This window comes from Loxodonta africana, chromosome 11 (genome assembly GCF_030014295.1).
Source record: "Loxodonta africana isolate mLoxAfr1 chromosome 11, mLoxAfr1.hap2, whole genome shotgun sequence".
Taxonomy (NCBI): domain Eukaryota; kingdom Metazoa; phylum Chordata; class Mammalia; order Proboscidea; family Elephantidae; genus Loxodonta; species Loxodonta africana.
Window position 1 is genome coordinate 7742883 of NC_087352.1, and position 25227 is coordinate 7768109.

General features: G+C 52.0%; 1 protein-coding gene and 1 long non-coding RNA gene across 14 annotated transcripts in view; one reads left to right on the forward strand and one right to left on the reverse strand.

The window, feature by feature from the left end:
• The window catches only part of POU2F2 (POU class 2 homeobox 2), a 43279-nt gene extending 35378 nt beyond the window's left edge, over positions 1-7901 (reverse strand). For 6 of the 13 annotated variants that reach the window (XM_023543078.2, XM_064293724.1, XM_064293725.1 and 3 more), the window contains exon 1: positions 7774-7901. In XM_023543078.2, the coding sequence (XP_023398846.2) occupies positions 7774-7801 (28 nt within the window). In that variant the 5' untranslated portion in view covers positions 7802-7901. The remainder of the gene's footprint in view (positions 1-7773) is intronic. The other 7 variants (XM_023543081.2, XM_023543079.2, XM_064293726.1 and 4 more) reach the window with 2 other exon arrangements.
• Positions 4888-25227, forward strand: LOC135232769 (uncharacterized). Its single transcript, XR_010323336.1, has 4 exons — positions 4888-8446; positions 19043-23951; positions 24048-24151; positions 24993-25227. It is a non-coding gene; the product is annotated as an uncharacterized LOC135232769 (long non-coding RNA).

Consider the following 25227-nt stretch of genomic DNA (forward strand, 5'->3'; position numbering starts at 1 on the left):
CCACTGCACCTCAAGCTCAACCTAAATACCCTGCCCCTAAAAATATAATTCCATCCTATAGCTCCTGGACCCAGGACATGAACAAAGGCCACCGAAGGAAGGTACCAAGCAGCAAGCTGGGCACCAGGGGACACAAACCAATGGAAATAAATCTCTGTCCTCAGAGAACTCCCATACCCAAAAGGGAGCAGTTACCAGAGTCAAGCACCGTGTGAATTGTGATTCAGAGCTCACACTAGTGGTTGGTGATAATATGACTCCCATTTCACAGAGGAGAAAACTGAAGCTCCAAGAGGAGGTGTCACCTCCCCAAGAGCACAGCAAGACAGCAGAGGTGGCCTGATTAGACCCCAGGTCTTTGTGACTCCAGGGCTCCTGCTTCTAACCAGGACCAAGGTGGGCCCCGATCCTGACTTCCCATCCCATCTCCAATATCTCCCAACCCAAATTCATCTTGACGCCAACTTGATCGAGCCCAACACCTCCCAGCCCTGAACCCCAACACAACACCAGGCTTCAATCCAACTCACTCTTGATCCCCTTAAAAAACAAAACCAAGCCAGTTGCCATTGAGTCAATTCCAATTCGTGGCAACTGTGATGTGTTGCTGAGTAGAACTGTGCTCCATAGGGTTTTCAAGGCTGTGGCCTTTCAGAAGCAGTTCGTCAGGCCTTTCTTCTGAGGCACCTCTGGGTGGGTTTGAACTGCCAACCTTTCGGTTAGTAGTCAAGTGCTTAAATATTTGCACCCCCTGGGGACTCCATTCAATCCCCAACTCCTGTCCAGATGGTCCAAGTCCTTCACGTAACCTTGACTCCCAACTTGGCCTCAGACCTTACTCATGACCCTGACTCTGACCTAAACTCTCCCCAGAACTCACTCTATTTCCACCTAAACCATGACCCCACTCCTCTCAAAGGAGCTGTCCAGCTCTGGCATGCTCTGAACCCAAAACATGTCAAGATGATCAGCTAAAGTGAGCAATGGGAAGTCCTCAGCAACATAAAAATAAAGAAATGAATAAAAGGTCTAGAAAGTTTACAATGAGAATTACTTGACATGAAATGCCATTCAGGTTTTAAATTCCTAATTAAAAAGTCAAGTCTTACGTTTCGGGTGGGAATGTAAACTGATACAAGCACTCTTCACTAGAGCTGAAGTAGATCAGCACATCCATCACCCAGCATGTCCACTCCTGGGCACCTACCCAAGAGAAACAAATGTCTGCCTACCAAAGGGCATGAGCACAAATGTTCACAGCAGGTTTTCATAATCGCCCAGAGCTGGAAGCAACCCAGTGTCCATCAACAGGTGAATGGGTAAACAACATGTGGTACGCCCAGGCAATGAAACTCTGCACCATAACCAAGGACAACCTCCCGCTTCACACTAACTACTTAATCTCATAGACATGATGCTGACAGAAAGGGACCGAACACCTTGGAGCACATGCAGTATAATCCCAATGGCTTGGGAATGGAACCCCAGAGTATTACGTTCAGATCAGAGGATATCTTTGGTGAAGTGGTTAAGAGCTCAGCTACTAACCAAAAGGCTGGCAGTTCAAATCCACCAGCCACTTGTTGGAAACACTCTGGAGCAGTTCTACTCTGTCCTATAGGGTCGCTATGAATCAGAATTGACTTGAAGGCAATGGGTTTGGTTTGGTTTTTTTTGGGGGGGGCGTGCAATGGGAAAGGGTACAAAGAAGCCTGCAGGGGGGCTGGAAACGTTCTGTATCTTGATCTGCTTGGTGGTTTCAAGGGTCTACAAACCAAACCCATTGCCATCGAGTTGATTCCGACTCATAGCGACCCTACAGGACAGAGTAGAACTGCCCCATAGGATTTCTAGGGAGCACCTGGTAGATTTGAACTGCCAACCTTTTGGTTTGCAGCCGTAGCTCTTAACCGCTGCGCCACCAGGGTTACCTCAAGGGTCTATACATATGTAAAAATTCACCAGGCTGTACACTTAAAATTTGAGCTATTTACTGTATGTAAATTATATTTTCACAAAAAAGAAAAAAAATTAAAGTAAAAAAAAAAAAAAAGCCAGGTAACGAACACGAGCAGAGTCCTATTAAGGTGATGGCTGGTGAAGGGTGGCGAGCAGGTGTCAGGACATCCTGGGAACATAGGCTCCGTTTCAGGGCTTTGTAGATGGGGCATTAACAGGCTAACAGTCATGAGAAAGCTGGGAAGGCTTAAAGGGAGCCGGGCAATGAGGCTCCGCTCCTGATCCTAGGGCAGCTGAGGTAGGAATCCTGCCAAACAGCAAACGGTAGCCTGATTTCAGCTAACTTAACCCTAGAGCAGCCCTGGTGGAGCAGTGGTTAAGCGCTTGGCTGCTAACCAAAAGGTCGGCGGTTCACACCCACCAGCTGTTCCACTGGAGAAAGATGTGGCAGTCTGCTTCAGTAAAGATTTACAACCTTGGAAACCCTATGGGGCAGTTCTACTCTGTCCTATAGGGTCGCTGTGAGTTGGGAACAACTCCATGGCAGTGGGCTTTTTGGTTTAACCCTGTCCTAAATCCTACCCTTTCTCACCACCCTAGAAACCCCCGCCCAGCTCAGTTCTTCTTGGCCCCCGTCCAAGGCATCCCCATGTTGCCCTAGGGCCACTCTTCCTACACCCAGCTCTCCCTGGCTCTAAACCCTCTCTGGTTCCCCATCTCCCCAAGAAAAACTAAGCTCCTCACCAGGCCTTCACGGGGTGGCCCCTGCCCTTTTCCACTGCCTGTCTCTTGCCCCTTTCCCCCATGTACCCCCATGCATCCCACTCTTCAGCTACATCAGGCAGCTCCCTCTGTGTGGGACCAAGATTCTATATGCCCTGCCTAGTGAAGAATGCCTGGCTCTCCTGCCCGAAGACCAAGGAAGTCTCTGACCTCACCTCCACCCCAGAAAGCCATCCCATGGCCCTTGCCTTCCCCTGTCTCAAGGCCGTGGGCGTCTGTGTCCAGGTCCTTCCCCTAGCAGACCAGGAGGGCAGGTCTGCTCTGACTCATCTCTGAGCCCAGAATGGCTGATAAATGGCTGAACGCCCCTTCCTGCAGCTCTCTCTGTCTCTTACCTGCTTCTGCCTCTGTCTGCCTGTCTCCCTGCAATTTAACAAACACTTTCTGAGGCGCTGGCATAGGCTGGCCCCTCTGCCTCGAATGTTGTTCCCTGCTCTGTCCGTCTGGCGACATCCTACTCATCCTTCAGGACCCAGCACAGGCTCCATCCTCTATGAAGCCACCACCCCTGATGCCTGCCCCTCTCCCTGGGCTCCCAGGCAGAGGTGTCTCCCCCACGACCTGCCCCATCACTGCCCTGATCACCTTGGAGTCTGGAGTCACGTTGGCCCCAGTAGGTCTCCCCCACCCCTCACACCGGGACCCCTCAAGGGCAGGTCTGGCTCATCTTGGGGTCCCCCACCGTGTCCAGCACAGGACATGTGGGTCAGATGGACAAAGGCAGCCCCGAGGCCCTGCTCTCCCGCCTCCAGGCATTCACCTCTGCTGTTCTCTGCCTAGAGTGACCCTCTCCTCCTCTCTGGGCAAACTTCTCCTCTTGGAGGCCCTGGCTCAAACATCACCTCCTCTGTGAAGCCCTCCCTGACTCCCCAGGTGGTCAGTATCTCCCTCCTCTGGGCTCTCCCTACCCCTGCACCACCCTCTATCACACCCTGAACACTCAAGACCCAGACTGTGTGCTCTTTGGGGGCCCTGGCTTGAGTCATTGCTGCCCAGGCCCCAGACTGTGTCTTTGGAATGAATGAAGGCATGAAAGACCCCAATCTTGCTGTCACCCAACACCTTAACCCTCAGTCCCCTAACTGAAACCTTTAAGTTGTCCTTCTAGGGGGATGGCAGCTGGAGACGCAAAAGTGGTTTGAGGGAAACTGGCACCATTCCCTTGCCGTATTCTCCTCCATTCTCCCCACCACTCCCACATGGCCCCCTCTTACTCTGCCCCGCCCGGGCCAAGCAGCCCTTTGTCCAGCTCTCTGCCCTCTCCTCCTCCCCTATTGCAGCCCAACCCCAGGAAGGGGTCTCATCAAATCGTGCCCAGCAAAGGCTTTGTTTAAAAAACAAAAAAAAAAACCATTGCTGTCCAGTCGATTCTGACTCATAGCGACGCTACAGGACAGAGTAGAACTGCCCTATAGAGTTTCCAACGAACTAACAGCTGGTGGATTCAACTGCCCACCTTTTGGTTAGCAGCCGTAGCTCTTAACCACTGTGCCACCAGGGCTCCAAAGGCTTCTTAGGGGCCTCTGTTTTCACTAGGGACAAAAAGCCATGGGATGCCTTAATGGTGGACTCTCAGGCACAGGCAGCCATTGGATTGGAGGGTCCCTCAAAAGGCCTGCTAAGCTGGCCCACCTGGCAGGGTCTGCCTCCATCTCCATCTCTCAGCCTAGGCAGGATGTCCACTGCCCCTTTCTCTTGCCTCTAGGGAAACGCAGCTGCCTTCTCCCACACACACATCTGATGTACTGGTTTCCCTGGCCCGGGGGGTGAGACCTGAGCACCTGGGTTTTTAAAAGCTCCCCCAGGTCATTCTGACAGGCCCCAGCCCTCTGGCACCTTCAGAAGGCCCTCCTGATTCCTCATTTGCACAGAGAGTTTGCTGTCAATTATGGTTAGTGGGTCAACTCCCTCCCCCACCCCAGGTGGTATGTGACATTTAAGAGGAACTGACAGGGAAAAGCAGCGCACAACCCGGCAGGGCACTTGAATCCCACCATCCTTAGGTCGGGCCCACCGGGGCTGCCCAGCCCTGGGCTGCCACTCACTGATCCGCCTGCCCTGGGTCTGGGACTCGGAGTCCTCCCTGGCCTAACCGCCCCGCCCTCCCTGGACTTTCACTTCTCCTCTGCATTTCCCCCAGCCTGTTTTAGCAGACTTGGGCCAGCTTCTCATTAGCACTTACCGAAAATGGGACTAAATTTAGAGGGCCCAAGGGCTGCCCCTCACCCCCCCGGCCCCGCTTGGCCTGTCCCCAGGGTCCCCTGCCCCCGCAGCCTGCCTCAGTCAAGGCCATGGCCTGGGAGCCCCTGTGGGCAGGGTCTGTGCTGCCTGGAACCTCTGTGGACCAACTGGCCCAGCCCCCGACCTCCCCAGGAGTGACACCTCACACTCCCTAACCTCCCCCCACACCCGCCCAGCCCTGCAGCTGGCCCTGGGCGGTGCTGAGGGAGTGAACACTTCTGAGATGTCAGAAGGGAGAGATGGAGGTACAGGCAGGGCAACAAACACAACAAGAGAGGTGGCCCCACAGCTGTGCCAACAATAGGCAAGAGCCAAGCAGAGCCCAGACACTGCGGGAGACCATGGAAACACACACGGGATACAGGTGTGTACAGATCACAGGCCCAGATGTGCACAGGTCTACAGATAAAGACACATGGCCAGGCACAATGACACAGCAGGTATGCAAAACACACACTCAGACACACACCACCCAGAGTCACACACAATCAGCCAGCCACACAGACATGCACACAGAGTCAGGCAGTCAGCCAGACACTCATATAAGTCATCTACTCATTAAGTACACACTTGAAAATGAGCTTTTGTTAAACAAAGCCAATTTAGACTCATTATACACACTGCCGCCATTAATATATAGCCAATTTGGTTTTCCTTTCATGTTGCCCCTCACCTATTAATTCATTTTGTAATTGGGCTTTTCAAGATTAGAAAACTAGCAACCATCGGTATATAAAGCCAGGTTACTTTAATATCCAAAACAGTAAACTACAGCCACACTGTGAAAAATAAACTTGGTTCTAAGACCACTGATGTCCAGGAGCAGATATGCACACACACAGTCAGACACAGAGAGACATACATATGCTCGGAGTCATGCAGTCAGCCAGACACTCACACACACACACACACCCATACACCCAGAGTCACACACAGCCAGCCAGACACACACAGACATGCACACACTTACACACACTCAGCCACACACACAGACAGACATGCACACACTCAGTCATGTACACAGCCAAACATGCACACACTCAAACTCACACACACACACAAGAGACACACACACTTACACACTCTGAGTCACGTACAGCCAGTCAGACACACATACTCACATGCTCAGAGTCACACACACAGCCAGACACACACAAATCCCACATACCCAGAGTCACACAGACATGCATACACTCACACACCCAGAGTTACCTCATCCTAGAGGACAGCCAGGATGGACCCATGAATCCATTTCAAAGCCTGAGACCAGTCAGGACCACACAATGTATCAATTCACACCCAGGCAGTGAGAACCCAGGCCAGGCCTCCCAGGCCAGGGCTGCTCTGTAAGAAGGGGTCTAACCCAGAGCCTGGCATATACAAAGCTCCCATTCAGCCCCAAACAAGAAGTGAGTCAGTGGTGGACCAGACCCTGCACGGTGCCAACACATGTGTCTGATGGTGCTGCATGGACACACACAGAGCTAGCTGCATATACAGTCATCTCAATAAACGAATGCATGCCATCTCAACCCCCTCCTCCCCTCCTTGCCTTGATCACACCCACTCATCCTTCAGATCTCAGCTTAGACATCCCCTCCTCCAGGAAGCCCTCTCATGCTAAAACAGGCATGTATCTGGGCTCCTACAACCCGCTGGGCTTCCACCATCCCAGCCCTGACCCCTCTGGGCTGTCACTGTCTGGTGACAGGTCTGTCTCCCTGCACTGGACTGAGGACTCCAGGACGACAGGCCTAGAGCTGCCTTTTTTAGTTATTTTGCCAACACCCAGCACAAAACTGCTCAGTAAAGTATGGTGGTGAAGGATCATGGGAATGCCTGCACACACTGACGCACACAAGATGACAAACACACACCATGCCAGGACTCCTACCCGCAGACACCACAGTCCTGTCTATACGGCCACAAATGCAAAAACGATCATGAAGTACAGGGTGCTTATCAAGTCCCCGGCACCACGCTAAGCTTTTTACATATATTATCTCACTTAGCCCTCCCACCAACACTGCTGAGTGATCATTATTATTGTTACGCAGCAATATTAATTGAGCTGACAAATATAAACTTTGCCTTGTACAGTGCCTGGCACACAATGTTCGCACAATCAACTGAAATTTGGTGGAGGAGGCACTTTATAAACACACAAACATACAGTAAAACGTCATGCGGTGATAAGTGCCCTGAAGACAAGAGAACGCAGGGAGAGGGGCCGGAGAATGATGGGGTGAGTGTTGGTTTAGATGGGGAGGCCAGGGCCAAGGCCACCCCCACAACGCTGCACACAACAGCCCCCCACACTCATTCACACACGGGCACATGACAGTCACGCTCAAAAGACTCAGAAACTACTACTACACACACACACTCTACAGGAGAATGCTGGCCCCAAGTCCAGCAGCTCATCTTCCAACCCCTTTGCAGTCCTCATCCAAGGATCACCCACATGTCCCAACCCACTGGTCCTCCATTTAACGGCCAGACACCCACACCTGGCTCCATCCCCTCCCCATCCCTCAGAGCAGCACAACAAAGATGGAGGTGGGGTTGGAAGCTGGGGAGAAGTGCCTGATGTGAGGAGGGTGGGTAAAGGGGAGCCGGGGGCAGTGGGGACTCAGGGCAGGAAGGGGGGTTTGCTAAAGCGCAGAGTGAAAGGGCAAAGGAGACAGCTAAGAGGAAAGACAGGGAGGGCCAGCGGAGGTGGTGTGGAAAATGAACCCAAAAGTCCTGCCTGTCCTTTCCATCCCTGGAGCAGGTGCGGCCCCCCCTTACCTGGAGCCCCCATGCTGGAGTGAACCATGCTGCTTGCCCGGCCAGGGCTGGGGGAACAACTGTGTCATCTCCCCGCCTTCTGGGGGCCGATCCCTCCCTCCCTGCCGGAAGTCACCCTGGGAGGAAACCACAGGGCCGATCCGCCCCCTTCTGAAGGGAAGATACCCTGCCCCTGCCCCTACCCCAGCAGGCGACCCCAATTCCTGTGGAAGGCGTAGTAGGGCGGAGGGGAAGCAGGCTGCAAGAACTGACTCCTCCAGCTGAGCCCCCTCCCCAGGTGCCGGCAACAGTTGCCCAGTCCTTCGGCCGCCCCTGCGGGGGCAAACGTATCTGGAAAGGGCAGCTGAGTCAGGGAGAAAAGGGAGGCCCACACAATAACGACAATAAAACCCTTGTTAACATCTTTGGGGAGCGGGCGCTGCTTTCCCAGTGCTGGGCCCTGCACCTCGCACTTGACAGGCATCATCCCCCCGGTGCCTTACGACAGCGCCGCGAGGTGGGTACTGTTACTGCCCCATTTTACAGACGAAAAGACTAAGGATCAGAGAAGTGAGGTGACTTTCCCGAAAGTCCACAGACAAGAAGTGTTTAGACCAAGAAGCACAGCGGAAGGAGGCGTTGGCGGCGGGTGACCGGCGCGAAAGGCAAGACCGAGCTGCGCACCTGTCTGCAGGTGAGGCGTCTGGGAACACCACTGGGAAGAATTGGTGCCCATGGCCAGTGGCAGGGCGGGCGGCGGGTCGGGGCTTTGGTCGAGGGCGGTGAGAAGTCTGCCAGGGGCCGATGCGGAGCCCGCAGGGATTCGGGTGGAGGGAAGCACCAGGACCACTTGACAGCGGGCCAGCCTGAGGCGCTGCGGCGCTCCCGGACCAGTACTTCCCTACGCGCCCGCCAGGGGGCGGCAGCGCCCAGCCAATGGGCCGGAGGGCGGGGCCGGCTGCGGAGGAGGCGCCCCTCCCTCCGCTCCCCGCCCCGCCCCGCCCCCGCGCGCACACCTGCGAGGGTCACACAAAGGCACAGCACTCCCGGCGCACGGCGGCGCAGACAAAGGCGCGGCCCTCGTCCTCCTCCAGGCCACCGCAGCCGAGCCTGCCGGGCCGCCTGGAGCCAGCCAGGGCCCCCCAGGACAGGCTGCGCCCCACGCTGAGAGCTCCCAAACCATATGCGCACACACGGACCCCTGGACTCACGCAGACACACACATACGCTCAAACATTTCCACACATTGATCCAGCACTTCACCCACACACGTGTGCACACACGGACACCTATGAACACACGTCTAGTGCACAGGCCAACATCAACCTTCTCTGCCTACATTGGGTCACTCCGGCGTACAGACATTCCCTACAGATCCTCACGTGGACCCATGGGCTCAGGGCACACCTACACATGTGCGCCCAGGCACGCGTCCCTGTCCTTGTGTGCCCGCACTCACACACGCACACTCATGCAGGACATAACACAGGCTGACCTACGTGAGTGTTTTCCCTCATCCGCGCCCGGGGTTCCCGCTCACCCAGACAACCCACGCAGGCAGGCCCACAGAGGGGACGTGCGTGGGGCCTATCTGCACATAGAGGGGCGTTTCCAGGCGTCTACCCTCCACATCCCCTGTTGCAAAGGCCCTTTCACAGAGGAGGGCCAGAGACCACACAGCAACCGGGCTCCACTCAGACCTCCCCTGTCTTGGTCCATCTCTCTCTCTGTGTCTCTCTGAACGGGTAGCTGCAGGATTTCTATACTCCAGGGTCTTCTGGACAACAGTCCGGTGGGCAGAGGGGGACTGGAGCTGCCTTGAAGCTGCATTTGCCCACTAAGCTCTGTTTTGATTTAGGATTGTTTTTGGGAGAATTGAAATGGGGGGGCATAAGGACATCATGGGGGCCAAAGCCCTTTCAAGCCACCCCTATGCTCCATCTCGGCCATATTCAATGCCATCCATGTCAGGAGCTTGCTTTGGGACATGCTCCATGCCAGCCCCTTAAGGAGCAAGGAGAGAGGGATCACCCATTTGGGGAGCTGCCCTCCCAGGTCTGCGGTTGAACCGGCAGCTAGAGAAGGCCTTACAGGCTTGATTCCCTGACTCCCTCATAGGAAGAAATGTCCCACCCCACCTCCTCCCATGCTGGCTCCCTAGACCTGGGTGAAGGGATCTTGAAGGGGTATGAGCCTGAGGCCTCTCTGCCTGCCTGCCAGAGAGAGGAGGGAGGACCAGAGTTTGGGGCACACTGGGCACTAGGACCTGGCAGCCAAAGTAGTGAGGCTCAGGCAGGGCAAGATGGTGGGCTCCCAGCCAGAGAAGTGGCCTCGAGCCGTGATGAGCAAGGCAGGTAGGGCATGGGACCTGGGGAGCAGCGGGGGCCACTCGGGGTGCGGGGAGCCCGGGAGGGAGACAGCACAGGGGAGGCCAGACTGGGCTCAGGGCTGAGCGGTAATTAAAGGAGACGTAGGGGGCTCCCCAGGGCCAGCGGGGCTGGTAACTGACACGCGGGCCCCATTGCTCCGCTCATATTTCTCACCAGATCGATACGTTTGACTCCCGACAAGACAATAATCGCTTGTACGCGGCCGGCGAGTCGATCAAATACATTATTAGAGTGAGGTCCCCCGGGGGCCCGGCAGGGAGTGGTGGGGGGGAGCAGGCGGCCCACCGGGGACAGCAGAGCCAAATTCCTAACCCCTCAGGGCCCCCCAGCCGTGGCCTCTTCCTCTTGGCTGCCCCTGGGGACCCTCTCTGTGGCTCTGTCCCCAGCCTCTCTCTGGACTCCTGCTGCCTCTGGCAACCTCTCACTCAGCCCCCCACCCAACCCACCTCCCCGCCCACTGTATGTCCCTGCTCTGCCCAGGGACCCAAGGGGTCTTTTCCCCACAGGTACTGCCCTCATCTGCAGGGCTGCAGCATTTGGGGGTTCAGAGAGGCCCCCCGGACCCTCAGCTTGGCAAAAGATCGGGAGACTGGGGCATGGGCCACATTGTGAGTCAATGGCTGGGCCACGAAGTGAATGCGGGCCTAGGACTCGTTGACACCAAGCTCCCTCTGCCCAGCCTCCCTCCTGCATCTGTCTAAGCACGGAGCCAGGCCAGGCCCAGCCTCAGAGGGCTCAGAGAAGGCTGGCTCAGGGACCCAAGCAGGCAGAAAAATGGGAGGCAGGGGTGACAGACAGAAACACAAAGGGATGTGTGACTGGTCTTGCTCATCCCCAGACTCAGCCCTGGCCACCGCTTGCCCACCTCTTCCTCATCTTCCTGGCTTCTAGCCTCGTGCCTCCATTTCCTGTTTCCATACCTGGCTCAGGTACCCTCAGACTTGCCTCCCCAGCAACCCAGAATCAAGGTCGAGCTTCAGCCACTCCCAAGTTCTGCTTAGGAGCACGCAACATTCAGAGACGTAAAATGTTTCTTCTTTTTCTTCTTCATCATTACCGTCAACATCAGCATCATTGCTGCTGTCTACTCTGTGATATTTGAGCCGATACATTATTTCTCATCTTCGTGGCAATCTGAGGAGGTTAAGGTCTATGATCATCCCAGTTTACAGATGAATTGGGGCTCAGAGAGGTGAAGTCGCCTGCCCCAAGTCACACAGCATGTGCGTAGTGAAGGCAGGAGTCAAGCCCAGACCCATCCTCCTCACGGCTTGTGCTGTCTCTATTTTGCCATAAGCCTCCTTCTCAGAGCCTTGAAATGCTCCCTGCCCTCAATGGGCTGCAGATAGCCAGTCCTGTCTACTCAGGTCCATCAGAATACCCCCACAGCCCACAGCCCAGCGCCCACAGCCTTCAGAGTCTGTGTCTTGATACTCAGTGGTGCACTGGACACCTGATTCTCATCGGCTCCTGGCTAAACACGGGCCACCCTTCCCCATTTCCTTTAGCTCCGACATTCCCCGCCTGCCTCTTGGAGCCATGCCTGTGCTGGGGCCGAGGACCTAGACATACACTAGATCGGGAACCTACCCTTAAGGAGCTCACAGACCAAGGGGAAGGCTGGAGGGGATAAAAATACTCCCATAAACCAACACTGAGTCTGGCTCGTGGTAGAATTCCCACCTTCCATGACGGAGACCTGGGTTCAATTCCTGGCCAATGCGCCCTCTGTCACTGGAGGCTTGCCTGTTGCTGTGATGTGAACAGGTTTCAGCAGAGCTTCCAGACTAAGACGGGCGAGGAAGGAAGGCCTGGTGACCTACTTCTGAAAATCAGCCAATAAAAACCCTATAGATCACCATTCAATCTGCCACTGAGCACGGGAGTGGCGTAGGACTGGGCAACATTTCGTTGTGCACAGGGTCACCATGAGTTGGGGGGCCAACTCAATAGCAGGTAACAACAGCAACATGTGTTGGCCATTGTTAGGCTCCTAGAATACAGTGGTTAAAAGTAAAGCAAAGATATGTTTTTCTCACCACTGAGGGCTTACAGTCTTTTGGGGTGAAATAATTTTTTTTTAATTGTGCCTTCAGTGAAAGTTTACAGCTCAATTAATTTCTCATTCAAAAATGTATACCCATACTGTTTTGTGACATTGGCTGCAGTCCCCACAATGTGACAGCACACTCCCTCTTTCCATCCCAGGTTCTCTGTGTCCATTCGACCACAGTTCCTGTCCCTTCCTGCCTTCTCACTCTGCTTTTGGACAGGAGCTGTCCATTTGGTCTCGTACATCTGGTTGAACTAAGAAGCACGTTCCTCACGTGTATTATTTTTGGTGGGGGTGAAATAATTTTTTTAAAAAAACCATCAAATAAGTACATAATTCCAACTTGGGACAAGTGCTTTCAAGAATAGGAAGAGGGTGATACTTGATGGAAGAGAGAGGATGGCACGTTGTGCAAAACCATTCTCAGGAGGTGGCATTTGCGAAGTAACTCAACCATTCATGCATGATGCAAGGAATGTGGGGGAGGGCACACCAGGGAGTGGGAACAGAGGAGGTGATGGCCCTGAGGTGGCAGGCAACACAGCAATTCTAGGAGTGGAAAGGAATCTTGTGTGGCTGGATCTAGGAGATGAGGTGGAGAGGTGGTAGAACCATACCACACAGGCCTTGAAGGCCATGGTAAGAATTTTAGACTTTATTCCAAGTACATGGGGGCTCACCAGGTTTTAAGTAGGGGAGCAACATGATTTGATGAATATTTTAATGGATGACTCTACTTGCTGTGGGAGGCTAGACTGGAGGGCGAGAGTGTGAGAGGGGTCAGCTGCAAGGAGGCTGAGAGACGGTGGTGGCTGGGGCCAGGGTGGTGACAGTAGGGATGGAGAGAAACAGGTGTCCCCAGAAGCAATTTTGAGAGTAGAAGCAACAGGATGTGGTGATTGGTGAATGTGGGGTATAAGGGCGAGGGAGGAGTCAAGAATGAGGGCCAGGTAGGTGGGAGGATTGAGGGAGGAGAGCTCAAAATGGGATGAGAAAGACAGGGCAGGCATCAGTGGGTGAGGCTGGATTTGATGTTGTAGGTGGAAGGATTCTGAGCAGAAAGATTCAGTATAAGGAAGCCCCATCAGAGGCTGATGTGGAGGACAGACGTGTGGGGGTGGACTCTAGAGACGCGATGACCAGTGGGGAGCCTTGGATAATAGTCCACGCAGTGGGGGACGGGGCCAAAAGGATGAAGATAAGGGCACAAATTCAAGAGACAGCCTACGGGAATGGGAGACTGGAAGTGGGGGGTTGGACCAGCATGGCTGGGTGAATGCTGAGGCCCTCACTGATGGAGAGCGGGGACCCATGGAGAAGATCCTGGAGAAGATGCTGGGGCCAGTGCCCAGGAAGACCAGGAAGAGGCATCTCGGAGGTAGCAAGGTGCTTAGTAAATTCACACTGACACAAACACTCCTCTTTGCATTCTCACAATTTCCCAAATCCACCAGAACTTCCAGGTTTCCACTTCAAGCAAGAAGAAATCGAGAAGCCAGGTGAGATGGCTCAGAGAAGAGGGTAAAAGTCAGAAAACCAATCAGATCCCCTTCTGAAACTGGGCAGTTGGTGACCTAGGGCCAGCCACCTCCACTCTCTAGGCCTCAGTTTCCCCACCTATAAGTGGGGAATGGAGAAGCTGGAGGAGCACTCTAGGACCTTTTCCAGCTGTAACGTTCTATGACTTGAGAAAAACAGGGAAAATGGACTGATGGATCGCTACCTGTAGGAGAAAGAAAGAAAAAGAGGGAGACCAAGATCATGGGTTCCAGACTTACTCTAAGGAGGACCTGGATGAGTATACTTAGGATTTCCCTGACTCCTCACCGCCACCTTAGGAGATAGGGACTTTTATTAACCCCATTTTGAAGATGAGGAAACTGAGGCCTATGATCACACGGCTAGGATGGTGGGGACCCAGAGCCTCACTAACCCCAAAACTTGTGCCTAAACTGCTGCACTGAGCTCACTGCCATTCATCTTGGCTTGAACGTGTCTCTCTCAGACTGTAGGTCTTCCAAGAACAGTGTCCCTGGCATCCACCGCCACGTACTCACCAGGGCCTCCAAAGGAACCAAGGGAGCGGGCACCTGGCCCTCGGCTTTCCCCTGACGAAGCTCTGCCCTCGGCCCAGGGGCTCCCATCTGCCCCCACACCGCGCCAACCCTCTCCACAGCCCAAATACCTCTGTGCTGCAGCTCTCAGACTCCAGCTCTGACTTCCCACTCACCTAGCACTGACCTATAGGCTCAATGGCCACCGTCTGGCCAGCACAGGGAGCTGTCCAAAGGCTGAAACTCAAGGGCCTTTGCCTCCTATCCAGATCCCTCCAGTAATTCCCTGCTGCCCCTAGGACAAACTTCATCCCCTGCAGGATCTCACCGCTCCTCACAAGACGAGTCCGAGCCCCGGAAGAAGCCAAGTTTGTCCCCACCTTGGGACCTCTGCCCTTGCTGATCCCCCTCCCAGAATGCTCTTTCCCACCTCTTCCCATTCCTCTCATCCTTCAGAGAGGCCCTCTCTGAGTCACTCTTCACTCCCGTGCCCAGTTTTATATTCTTCATAGCACTCTCCAGAATCTAATTACCGTCTACTTGGTTTGCTGCCTGTTTCCCCCTCTAAAAGGTAAGTTCTCTGAAAGCAGGCATCCTTTTCTGTCTTGTTTTCTGTCTTGTTCATTTTCAACACCTGGAACAGTACCTGGCATATGAAAGGTGCTCGAACCGCATTTGTTGAATGAATGAATCCCTCCAGGCTCCCTTGGCTCACAGAATCGCATCCAAGGCTGGCTTCCCAAGCCCTTGTGGATCTGGCCCCTGCCGACCTCTTCAGATATTTTTGCCCTCAGAGCTCACCATTTCCCTCTGCTCAACAACATGGGTTCCCCTATATGCTCTGTCTTTCATGCCTCCTTTGTCTACTGCACACATTCTACTCACCAGTCTCTACTCAAATCTCTCATCTCTGGAAGCCTTCCCTGATGCCACCGGAGGCCCAATTAATAGTAATGACCTCAGCCTTCCCATGGCTTCAGGCAGCATCCCTGGGCTTTAGCACTAATGGTTGTTGTTGTTGCTGTTGGGTGTCATCAAGTCAATTCCAACTCATAACACCAATGGTACTGCGTTGTAATCAGTGACGGTGAGCTCCCGAGGGCAGGGCTCGGTTTGCTTCACCTTTGTAGAGCTGGAGCCCTGCATATATCTGGGAAACCAGGCATGTTTGTTGAGTTAGGACCTCTGTCCCGTAGTTATCTATACTGGTGTATACAGCTCCAGTTTTGGAGTCAGCTAGATGAGGGCTTGGAAACTGCTTCCTCCACTCGTTTGCTGTGTGACCCCAGGAAAGTGACTTCACCTCTCTGAGCCTCGGGCTCCTCATCTGTGAAACGGGACAGTAGCACAGACTGAGAGGAACTTCACTAATCTTAAATATAATACTTGTCACTATGCACTAGGAGATAAGTACGTGGTGTTCAGTGCATCAAGGTTCGAAATAGAAAAAACCAGAAACAACCTAAAGGACACTAACAGGACAGTGGCTAAAAAAAATTACAGTATGCAGGTCATCCCCAACGTATGACATATGTGAGTTACAACAAACTGCACTTAGGACCATCCTTTTTTTTATGATTTGTGTATTTTTTATGGATGTATGTATTAAAAATATATCTGTAAGTTTATGTGCAATGTTTCCAACTCCCAAGACAGAGATCGGATTTATAAAGATACTCATAATAAAAGGCAATAATAGTGAAAACTAAAAAAAAGGTATCTGACCTACGTCAGAATTGACTTGTGATGGAGTCATCGGAACTGAACCCCACTGTAAGTAGGGGTGTACCTGTATTTATATAGAATATTCGGGAATACTATATGGTTCTGAAAGGAAATGCGACAGAACTTTGAATACAGACCTGGAAAGTTCTCTAAGACACTGTTGAGTGAAAAAGCAAATTGCAGAATGGTTTACACAATTTTATATCTTTTGTAAAGCACATACAAAAACACTATACATTTCCTATAACTGCATATGCATTGAGCAAATACCGAGGAAAAAGTTCAGAGAGTGAATAACTAATGACAGCTACCTTTGGTGAAGGCACCAGGACTAGGGAAGCAGAGAGGACTCAAAGGGGATTTCTGCCTTTTTTCTAGTGATTTTGGTATTTATAATGAGATTGTATTCATTACTGAATTAGAACACAGTACAACCTGCAAAATCTGGAACCCATGTAAGGTGGAAACCCGTCAGTGAAGGAAAACTCAAATATTTTTCACTAATAGTGATAGAAAAGTGGTAAGACTGCACCCCGTCAAAGGTGGAAAATTTGTGAGATCTGGAAAAACAAGACAGTCCCACTGAGTTCCAGCTCTCACAGGGTTCACTGTATATTAAATGATACGTAGAGGGCCGACTATAAAGAAAAGCAAAGAAATGATTATTCCGAAAGTGAAGACAAAGGTTTCCTCCAACAGGGAGGGAGAGGTGTGTTCAGGAAAGGACTCACAGGGCAGGAGCTTCTGGGTGCTGGCCACTTCTACATCTCCACCTGAGAGTGGTTACCCAGATGTTCGCCTGACTCGCCTGATAATAATACATTAAATTGTACATTTATGTCTTGTCCACCGAACTGTGCACTTCCTGCGGGCAGGGGCCAATGTGTACTCATTTTGTTATCCACCACCACCTCACTCCCGGTTCGCTGCATCGAAACAGAGCTTAAAGTAAGTCGGAGTTTGGCAGGGTGCACCCCATCGCTGCGCCTGCTGAGGGGCCGGGGCTGCTGTCCAGGGTACTAACAGCCCAAGGCTGGGAGGACGCAGGGGAGGCTGGCCAAGTAAGCCCTGTCCCAAGCTGGCTTCAAGACTCCTCATCCCAAACTACTACCCCTGGACCCCCACCTTGTGACCTGGCCCCTGCCCACCTCTACGGGCATCTCCCAGATGTCATCTCCTGTCGCTCCCCGCCTCATTTCCTCCATGCTGCCTGCTTCTGTTCCCGCAACCTGCTCACAGTCCTCTCTGCCTCAGGACCTTTGCTTTTGCCGTTCCCTCACTGGTTCCAGGATTCACTTAAACATCGCCTCCACAGACAGACCTTTTTGCTCATCCTATCTGGCTAAGACCTTAGTTGCTAACCAAAAGGTCGGCAGTTTGAATCTACCAGGTGCTCCTTGGAAACCCTATAGGGCAGCTCTACTCTGTCCTGTAGGGTCTCTATGAGTCAGAATGGACTCAATGGCAAGGAGTTGACTATCCAACATAGTCCTTCCTCTCCCCATCTCTCTATCCTTTGTCATACTGGATTTTTCTTCCTCGCACTGTTCACCACCTGACATTCCGGTTTCTGTGTATTATGGGCTTGTTTGTTATCTATCTCCCCCCTCCCTGGGAATGTACATGCCAGGAGGACCGAGCAGTCTGTCCTGTTACATTTTATTTCCCTTTTTAAAAGGACCTCAGGTACACAAAAATTGCATTAATCCTTGGCTCATGACATGGCTCCCATCACTGGGCTGGGCTGGGCAGAGTCCTCTTTTATTATTCTTTAGCTAATTTATTTATTTTTATTTCTTTAAATAACATTTGGATATGAATCCGCCAGTCAACATTAAAAGTAGAACCCACCTGTGTCCGCTCTGTTCACCCCTGTGTCCCCAACACCTGCAACATAGGAGACAGAGACACTCAGTATCTAGTTGCTGAAGAAGCAGCTGGCCAAGGGACCATGACCTCCTCACAGTACAAAAGCAAGCTAATGGAAGTGTCCGCCTGGCCTCACAGGAAGTGGATGAGGTGGAGGAGAAATCAAAGGCTAGGTCCTTCACTGAGCTCCCCTGTCCTCCCCTGGTGGTGCCTTCAGCCAGCCCTGCTCACCCTCGGTTTGGTCTGGCCAAGAGCCTCTTCAACATAATTCAGTTCTACACCTTTGCAGAGGATTCTCTGTGTCAGATCCTGTGCCAAGAGTGGGAGACACAGGAGTGGGTCGACCTTGGGTCATGCCCTTGAGGAGTTCTCAAACCTCTGTGCCCCTGGACCCCCATTACTATCACTCTCAGTGATGAGAGCAGCTACCGGCGCCTGCGTAGGGCAGGCAGTATGCCAAGATATCTTGAAAACTATCCACAAAACCAGGTGTACTGTTTTCAGAGGAGCCCACTGAGGTGTCCCAGAGACCTCAAAGACTTTCTCCAGGGCCAGTAAAGGGCAAGTGGGTTCCAGAGCTTGGGCTTTCCCAACCACTGGACCGCACTGCCCATTACACCAACAGCATGCACCCTGGGGTCCCGGGCCTCTCCCATCTCTGGAAAAGCAACTGAGATGGTTGGAAGGGTGTCAGCTTTGGAATCCATAAGCAGGTGGTTAGGGCTTGGTGAGGCTTGGGAAGGGGTGTCGCTTAGCCCAGGTGTCACATTCAGGAGGTGAGGAAATTAAAACAAGATATACATTTTCAACTTTACAGTTGGGAACCACTCCCAGGCCTCTCTACCTGTGGGGCACTATGATTTTTTTTTAATAGATCCTGAAATGATCTTGTAAATATCAGTTATATGGTATTTTGTTATTGTTGTTAAAAGCACAAGTCCGTAACTCCATTTTGGTGTTTCTTCATTCTTGGTAAACTAGAAAGCTCAAAAATTAGAAGTGTGGGGAGTGGCTGCTTCATGGGTATGGGGTTTCCTTTGGGGTGATGTTCAGGAACTAGATAGTGGTGATGGTTGCACAATATTTAGATGTACTAAATGTTATTACATTAAAAAAATTAAAAATATATATTTTTTTATTTTTTTATACTTTAAAATGGCTAAAATAGTAAATTTTATGTTATGTGTATTTTATCACAGTAGAAAAAGTCAGAAGTGGCCACGGCCTCCCTCAGCCTCTCTGAAGACTGCTGAGTCCTCGCTGTGTGACTTCAAGCAAGACATTCAACCTCTCTGTGCCACTCTCCGGAGCAGTATAGACTCTGAGCTGCCATCTGAAAAGGGCTCTACCTGCAGGTGATGCTCCACAAACATTTCATTCTGAGTTTAATGTAGTGGAATTGGATTGGTCTAGATCGGAGAAGATATAGTCTCTGCCATCACAGAAGCAAACTCTGAGTTCCGGACACTTGAAGAAAAGTGAAGTACCAAGAGAGATGTCTAGGTTTTCGGTATGACAACCATTAACTGAGATGGGGGAGCTTGGAGGAGTTTGGGGACAGGGAATCAAGAGTGTACTGCTTTGGACAAGTTAAAAGAGGAATGCTACACCTACACAAGAAGCTAGGCTGTATGAAGAACAGATCATCAGGACTGTAGAAAGACTCATTAAGCACCTGAGATATGCAGATGACATAACCTCGCTTGCTGAAAGAGGACTCGTAGCACTTACGGATGAAGATCAAACACTACAGCCTTCTGTATGGATTACACCTCAACACAAAGAAAACAAAAATCCTTAAAACTGGACCAATAAGCAAAATTATGGTAAGTGGAGAAAAGAATGAAGTCATCAAGGATTTCATTTTACTTGGATCCACAATCAACATCCGTGGAAGCAACGGTTAGGAAATCAAACGACCTATTACATTGGGCAAATCTGCTGCAAAAGACCTTTTTAAAGTGTTAAAAACCAAAGATGTCATTTTGAGGACTAAGGTGTTCCTGACCCAAGCCATGGTGTTTTCGATCACCTCATACGCTTCTGAAACTGGGCAATGAATAAGGAAGACCAAGGAAGAATTGATGTCTTTGAATTATGGCGTTGACGAAGAATATTGAATATACTGTGGACTACCGGAAGAACGAACAAATCGTCTTGGAAGAAGTACAGCCAGAATGCTCATTAGAAGGGAGGATAGCTCAGGAGAGGCCAGTCCCTGGAGAAGGACATCATGGTTGGTAAAACAGAGGATCAGTGAAAAAGAGAAAGACCTTCAATGAGATGGACTGACACAGTGGCTGACATAATGGGCTCAAGCATAACAATTGTGAGGATGCCACATGGCTGGGTCGCTATGAGTCAGAGCTGACTCGACAGCACCTAAAAACACCACCACCACCTACTTGTCAGAAGCATGTTTCATGCATTTTCTCACTGAATCTTCTCATCAGCCCTATGAGAAAAGCATTGTCAACATTCCTATTTTACAGATGAAGAAACTGAGGCTCAAGAAGGTTAAATCATCAGCCAGGGGTCACACAGCTGGAACCAGGATTCACACTCATGCTGTTCGACTCCAGAGCCCATGTTCGCATCCACCACTCTTTCTCTCACCATCAGCCCCTTTCCCACCTCTTCCTTTCAACTTAGCAGGAAGCTCTGGGCTTTGCTTTCTGAGACCCCTCCACCACTACCACAGGTCTCCCACCCCTGTCGCCAGTTATGGTTTCCTGCCAATATGAGCCATTTGCTAAGGACTTTCCGACTGACAACAACTCTGAGAAGTAGACTGAATAGTATCCACCATCCCTACTCCTTTCTCCAGCCTCATGTTATGGGACCCTATTAGATTCTCCAAGCTTACACGGCAAGCCCAGTTGTGATGGGAGCCAACATCCTCAGATCTACCTGCTCCCTACTCCACTAACTCACCTCCTCCAAAGAGTTTTCTAAGGGAAGGACTCTCACTCACCTCTGTGCAGGATCTGTGTCTGGCAATGAACCTCTCCTCAGTACCAAAGATACCAGCTACATTGGGGTTCTGGGTGGAACACCAAATAATGGCAATCCAGGCACCTGCCTCCCGGAAGCTTACCTCAGCCCCTTAGAGAAAGCAGCACCCTTTCCTGCTGAGAGGACAAGATCAGATGTACATGGGTTCAAGCCCTCTCTCTTCACCTGGCCAGCTGTCTGGCTCTGGATGTGCAACTCTGCTTCTTTAAGCCTTGATATCTTCACCAATTCCAAAAGAGCTCTCAGAGCCCTCCACTGCCCCTGCCACAGTCCAGGCCACCACCATCTCTACCTGGGTGACTTTAGCAGCCTCTTTCTGCATGTCTCCCTGCTGCTGTGCCTGACCCTGATTGTCTTGTCTCCACCTGGCATCCAGAGAGTATCTTTTGTCCCTCTGAAACTTAATCAGGTTCTGTCACTCCCTTGCTCAAGACCTTCCAGGGACTTCCCATTGAATTTGGGAATAAAATCCAAATCCCTTAACCCAACCCACAAAGTCTTAAATGATCTGACCCTGCCGACATTTCCCATCCCTTCCCTCATCATTCTTCCCTTCACCTACCCTGCCCCAGGCCACAGTGCCTCCTCTCTGTTCCTCAAGCAGAGCTCTTCCCAAACCCAGGCCGTTTGCATATGCTATTCCCTCTGCCTGGAACACTCTTCCCCATGCTCTTTGCCTGGTTAAAGCCTACTCGTCATTCAAGACTCAGCTTTAAATGTCTTGCCCTCTCTCTCCTGACTCCCTAGTCTATTCTATTTTATTCTGTAGGGAATTTGTCCCCATTTCTTATTATGTACTTAATTGGTATTTCCACTTAAAGATCTGTATCCCCTCTCATTTGTCAGCTCAGTGAAAGCAGGCGGTGCCAGTTTTACTCACTGCTGTATCTCCCGTGCCCAGTACAAAGTCCAGCACATTGCAAAGGCTCAACGGATGTGTGGAAGGCGTGAGTGAAATGGATCCTCCATGAGAACAAGATTCCAAGGCAAAGTACTTGAGTATTATAGCCTCAGTTTCCACTTCTGTAAAATTAAGATGATAATTCCTTCCTCGAAAAGTAGTGATGAGGTTTCAAGTGGACAATGAATCCTGACGGCGCTTTGGGAAAAAAAAAATGCTGTATAAATACAAAATCTTGAAAAGGCTAAATCTACAGGACGAGCAGGATTCAGAAAAGAGAACATTAATTGAGAAGGGCATGGCCATTTGTCAGGTAACCTTAATTGCCGAGCATTTTACATTTCCTATTTCAGTCCCTGGAAAAGGACATCATGCTTGGTAAAGCAGAGGGTCAGCAAAACAGAGGAAGACCCTCAACGAGATGGATTGACACAGTGGCTACAACGATGGGCTCAAACATAGCAATGATTGTGAGGATGATGCAGGACTGGGCAGCGTTTTGTTCTGTTATATGTAGGGTTGCTACGAGTTAAAGTTGACTCGACGGCCCATAACAACAACCACAAATTTCATTGACTCCCGTGAGGTAGTGGTTATGACCTACCCGAAGGAGAGAACTGAGGCTCAGAAAGGAGGAGTCATCTGCCCATGGTGTCACGGTTAGTACATGGCAGAGCCAGGATTTGAACCCCTCACATGGAGGCAGGCATGTTTTCCAAGCATCTCCAACGGTCGGCTGTAGTCATGGGCACTAGACAAACTGAACCAATGAAGAGGAACAACCAGAGTCAGATGGGCCTGAATGGCAGTCCTGGCTCCACCACCTACTGGCTGGTGACCTTGGGCAGGAAGCCACTGCCCCTCTCTGAGCCTCAATGTCCCCATCTGCAAAGTGGGCATCATCGTAATGCCTTCCACGTAGGGTTGCCGGGGCATTCCTTGACAGCACAGAGTAAGCAGTCAGTAAGCAGCTGCTGTGATTGTTACTCTTCCACATGGGGGACCAGTACAAACAAGAGCCTGGGGGCAGGCTTGGAAGATGAGTAGAGGCCAGTGGAGAGAAAGAGGTAGTCAGAAAGAACTCTCGGAAGAGGAGCATCTGAGCCAGACAGAAAGGGAAGGGAGTCCCAAAGCTGCACCCAGCTGCAAAGACACAAAGTGGGAAGCCTTGACGTGCCCCACATTCCAAAGGGTGGTCTTGGTCCAGAGGACAGTCCTCAGGCAGCCAGGGAGGTGGTGACATGGTCACTGCAGGTGGGAGGTCCCTTGATCTCCTGCCCCTCCCTCCACCCTCTGCCCAGATCCCTCACCTCCTTCCAGGGTTCCTGGGCCTCAGCCAGAATCCCATACTCCTCTGCCAATCCCCTGCCAACCTCCCCTCCATCCGGGGCCCAGCCCCGCCCCACCTCAGGCCTGGTCCTAGCTCCTGTCCCTGGCCTCCCTCACACAGCCCCAGAGGGAGCTTTCTCTCTTTTGCTAAGAAGGCCTTTGACTAGTTGGAAAACTAGGATCTGAAGGTAGTACAGAGCCAGTGAAAAGTAAGAACTGTTTTAGGCAGAGACAGCATGTGACACAAGGGTAGATCTGCATGTAGACATGCAACCTTTTTAAAACAAATGGCTTCTTCCCTCATGTCAGAGGGATCTTTATAACACAGAGTTCCTCACCCCCCTTTGTAAGGCCTCCCAGGCTCCTCACTGGTAAGCCAGGTAGCCCAAGTAGCTGTGAGGCCTCAGAAGAGGATGTGAAGGTCTGTTGACATGGAGTGGGGTGGCTGGTTGAGTCACTGAATCCTAGTTGAAAAGGAGACTCCGAGTCATCCTGGCATGCTTCTCCTCCCAGATGTCCCCCAGCTGTCAATTTCCTATCAATTCAGCCCAGAGATGTCTGAATCCCCCAGCTCCTTCCCACCCGGGGCCGTCCCTCAAACCATCTCACTGCACAGCCTCTTCAGCTCTCACTCACTCACTCACTCCACAGCTATTTCTTGAATCTGGCCCACCAGCTAGGGCTGAAGGACACGGCCCCTGCCCTCAGGAGACGATGACGGTGGTAGGGCCCAGGATCTTAAATCCATTCCTATACTCCTCCCTAAAGCATGACCCTGGTGGGGTCACTCCCCTGCACAGACTGACAAGAAAAATCTTGGCATCGAAGACCTGACCCAGGCAAGCCCCTACCCACATCTCCAGGTAAGAGGACAGCCCGAAGTCTTGAGCTGGATGGAGGGGATGAACATGTTCCCCAGGTGAGGATCCTGCTAAGAGCTGCCCCTACTTCCTCCCCAGAGACAAAGAGAAGCCAGGCCTCCAAGGCACAGGCGGTACACATGAGGGGCTGTGAACATCATCTGAGCAGCTTCATTTTAGAGGACAAAGAAGGCTTGGGACAGGTAAGAGACCTGAGCAAAACCCCATGCTCACATCTGTGGCTGGCACATGGGCACTCGGTCCTGGCTGTCCAGCTCTATCTCTGCAGGTGTAGCCACACTCTAACTCGGCCAGACACGGACACCCCCACGAGGTGGGGAGAGAGGGGCTGAAGACCTTTCCCCTGTGCTTTCTGCTGGCGTTCCAAGGATCTGGACTTGTGTCTACCTTTATGACTGTGGGAGGGGGGGATGATCCAAGAGAGGGGGGATGAATGGGACAAGTGATATGTGTGTGTGCGGGGGGATAGACAGGGTAGAAAAGGACTAAGGGAAACCTATGTGGGGGGCAAAGAAAAGAGGGGAAGAATACATGGGGATTTCCCTCATGTCAGAGGGATCTTTACAACACAGAGGGAGAACAGAGAAGGATATGGAGGTTTTCCAGTCTCAGGAGGGGGAGGCAGCGATAAAGGAGAGTCAGTAAAACAGACAGCAACAGAGACAGAAAGACAGAGAGAAGCAGAAAAAGAGAGTCAAAAAGAAAAAGAAAGCAGAGCTGGGACTGCAGACTGACCATCTGTAAATTGTTTCCCGACACCCTCTCTGCTGCCCCTCAAACTCCCAGTCCTGTGGGTGCCAAGTGCTGTCCCCAGTCCTGAAGGGGCCACTGTAGGCAGAGCTGAGACTGACATATGGGAGGGTGTCCAACCCAGAGATAGGGGCCAAGTTCCATGCAGAAGGGCAGGGACAGGCCCTGCAGGGCGGACAGGCTGAGGAGCTGCAACAGGGCCAGGGGTGGAGGAGCTGGGCAGCTGTGCCCCTTGGGGGCCTGCAGAGGCCCCACCTGTTCTTGTCCCCGCAGGCACCCGCACTCCTGACTTCTGCCAATGCCTTCCTCAACCTGTGGCCATCGTCTCCCTGCTGCCCACCCTAGCATCCTCCTGTACTCTTCCTGCCATCTGCTGGCCCCCCAAGATCACTGGTCCAGAGCCCACCGCTCCACCCCCTCCAGGTCTGGGGTTAGAGGGGAGCATAGCAGCCTAGATGTGCAGGGGGCTTGGTGGATTACTGAGGATGTAGACAGGGACTGCAGCTGA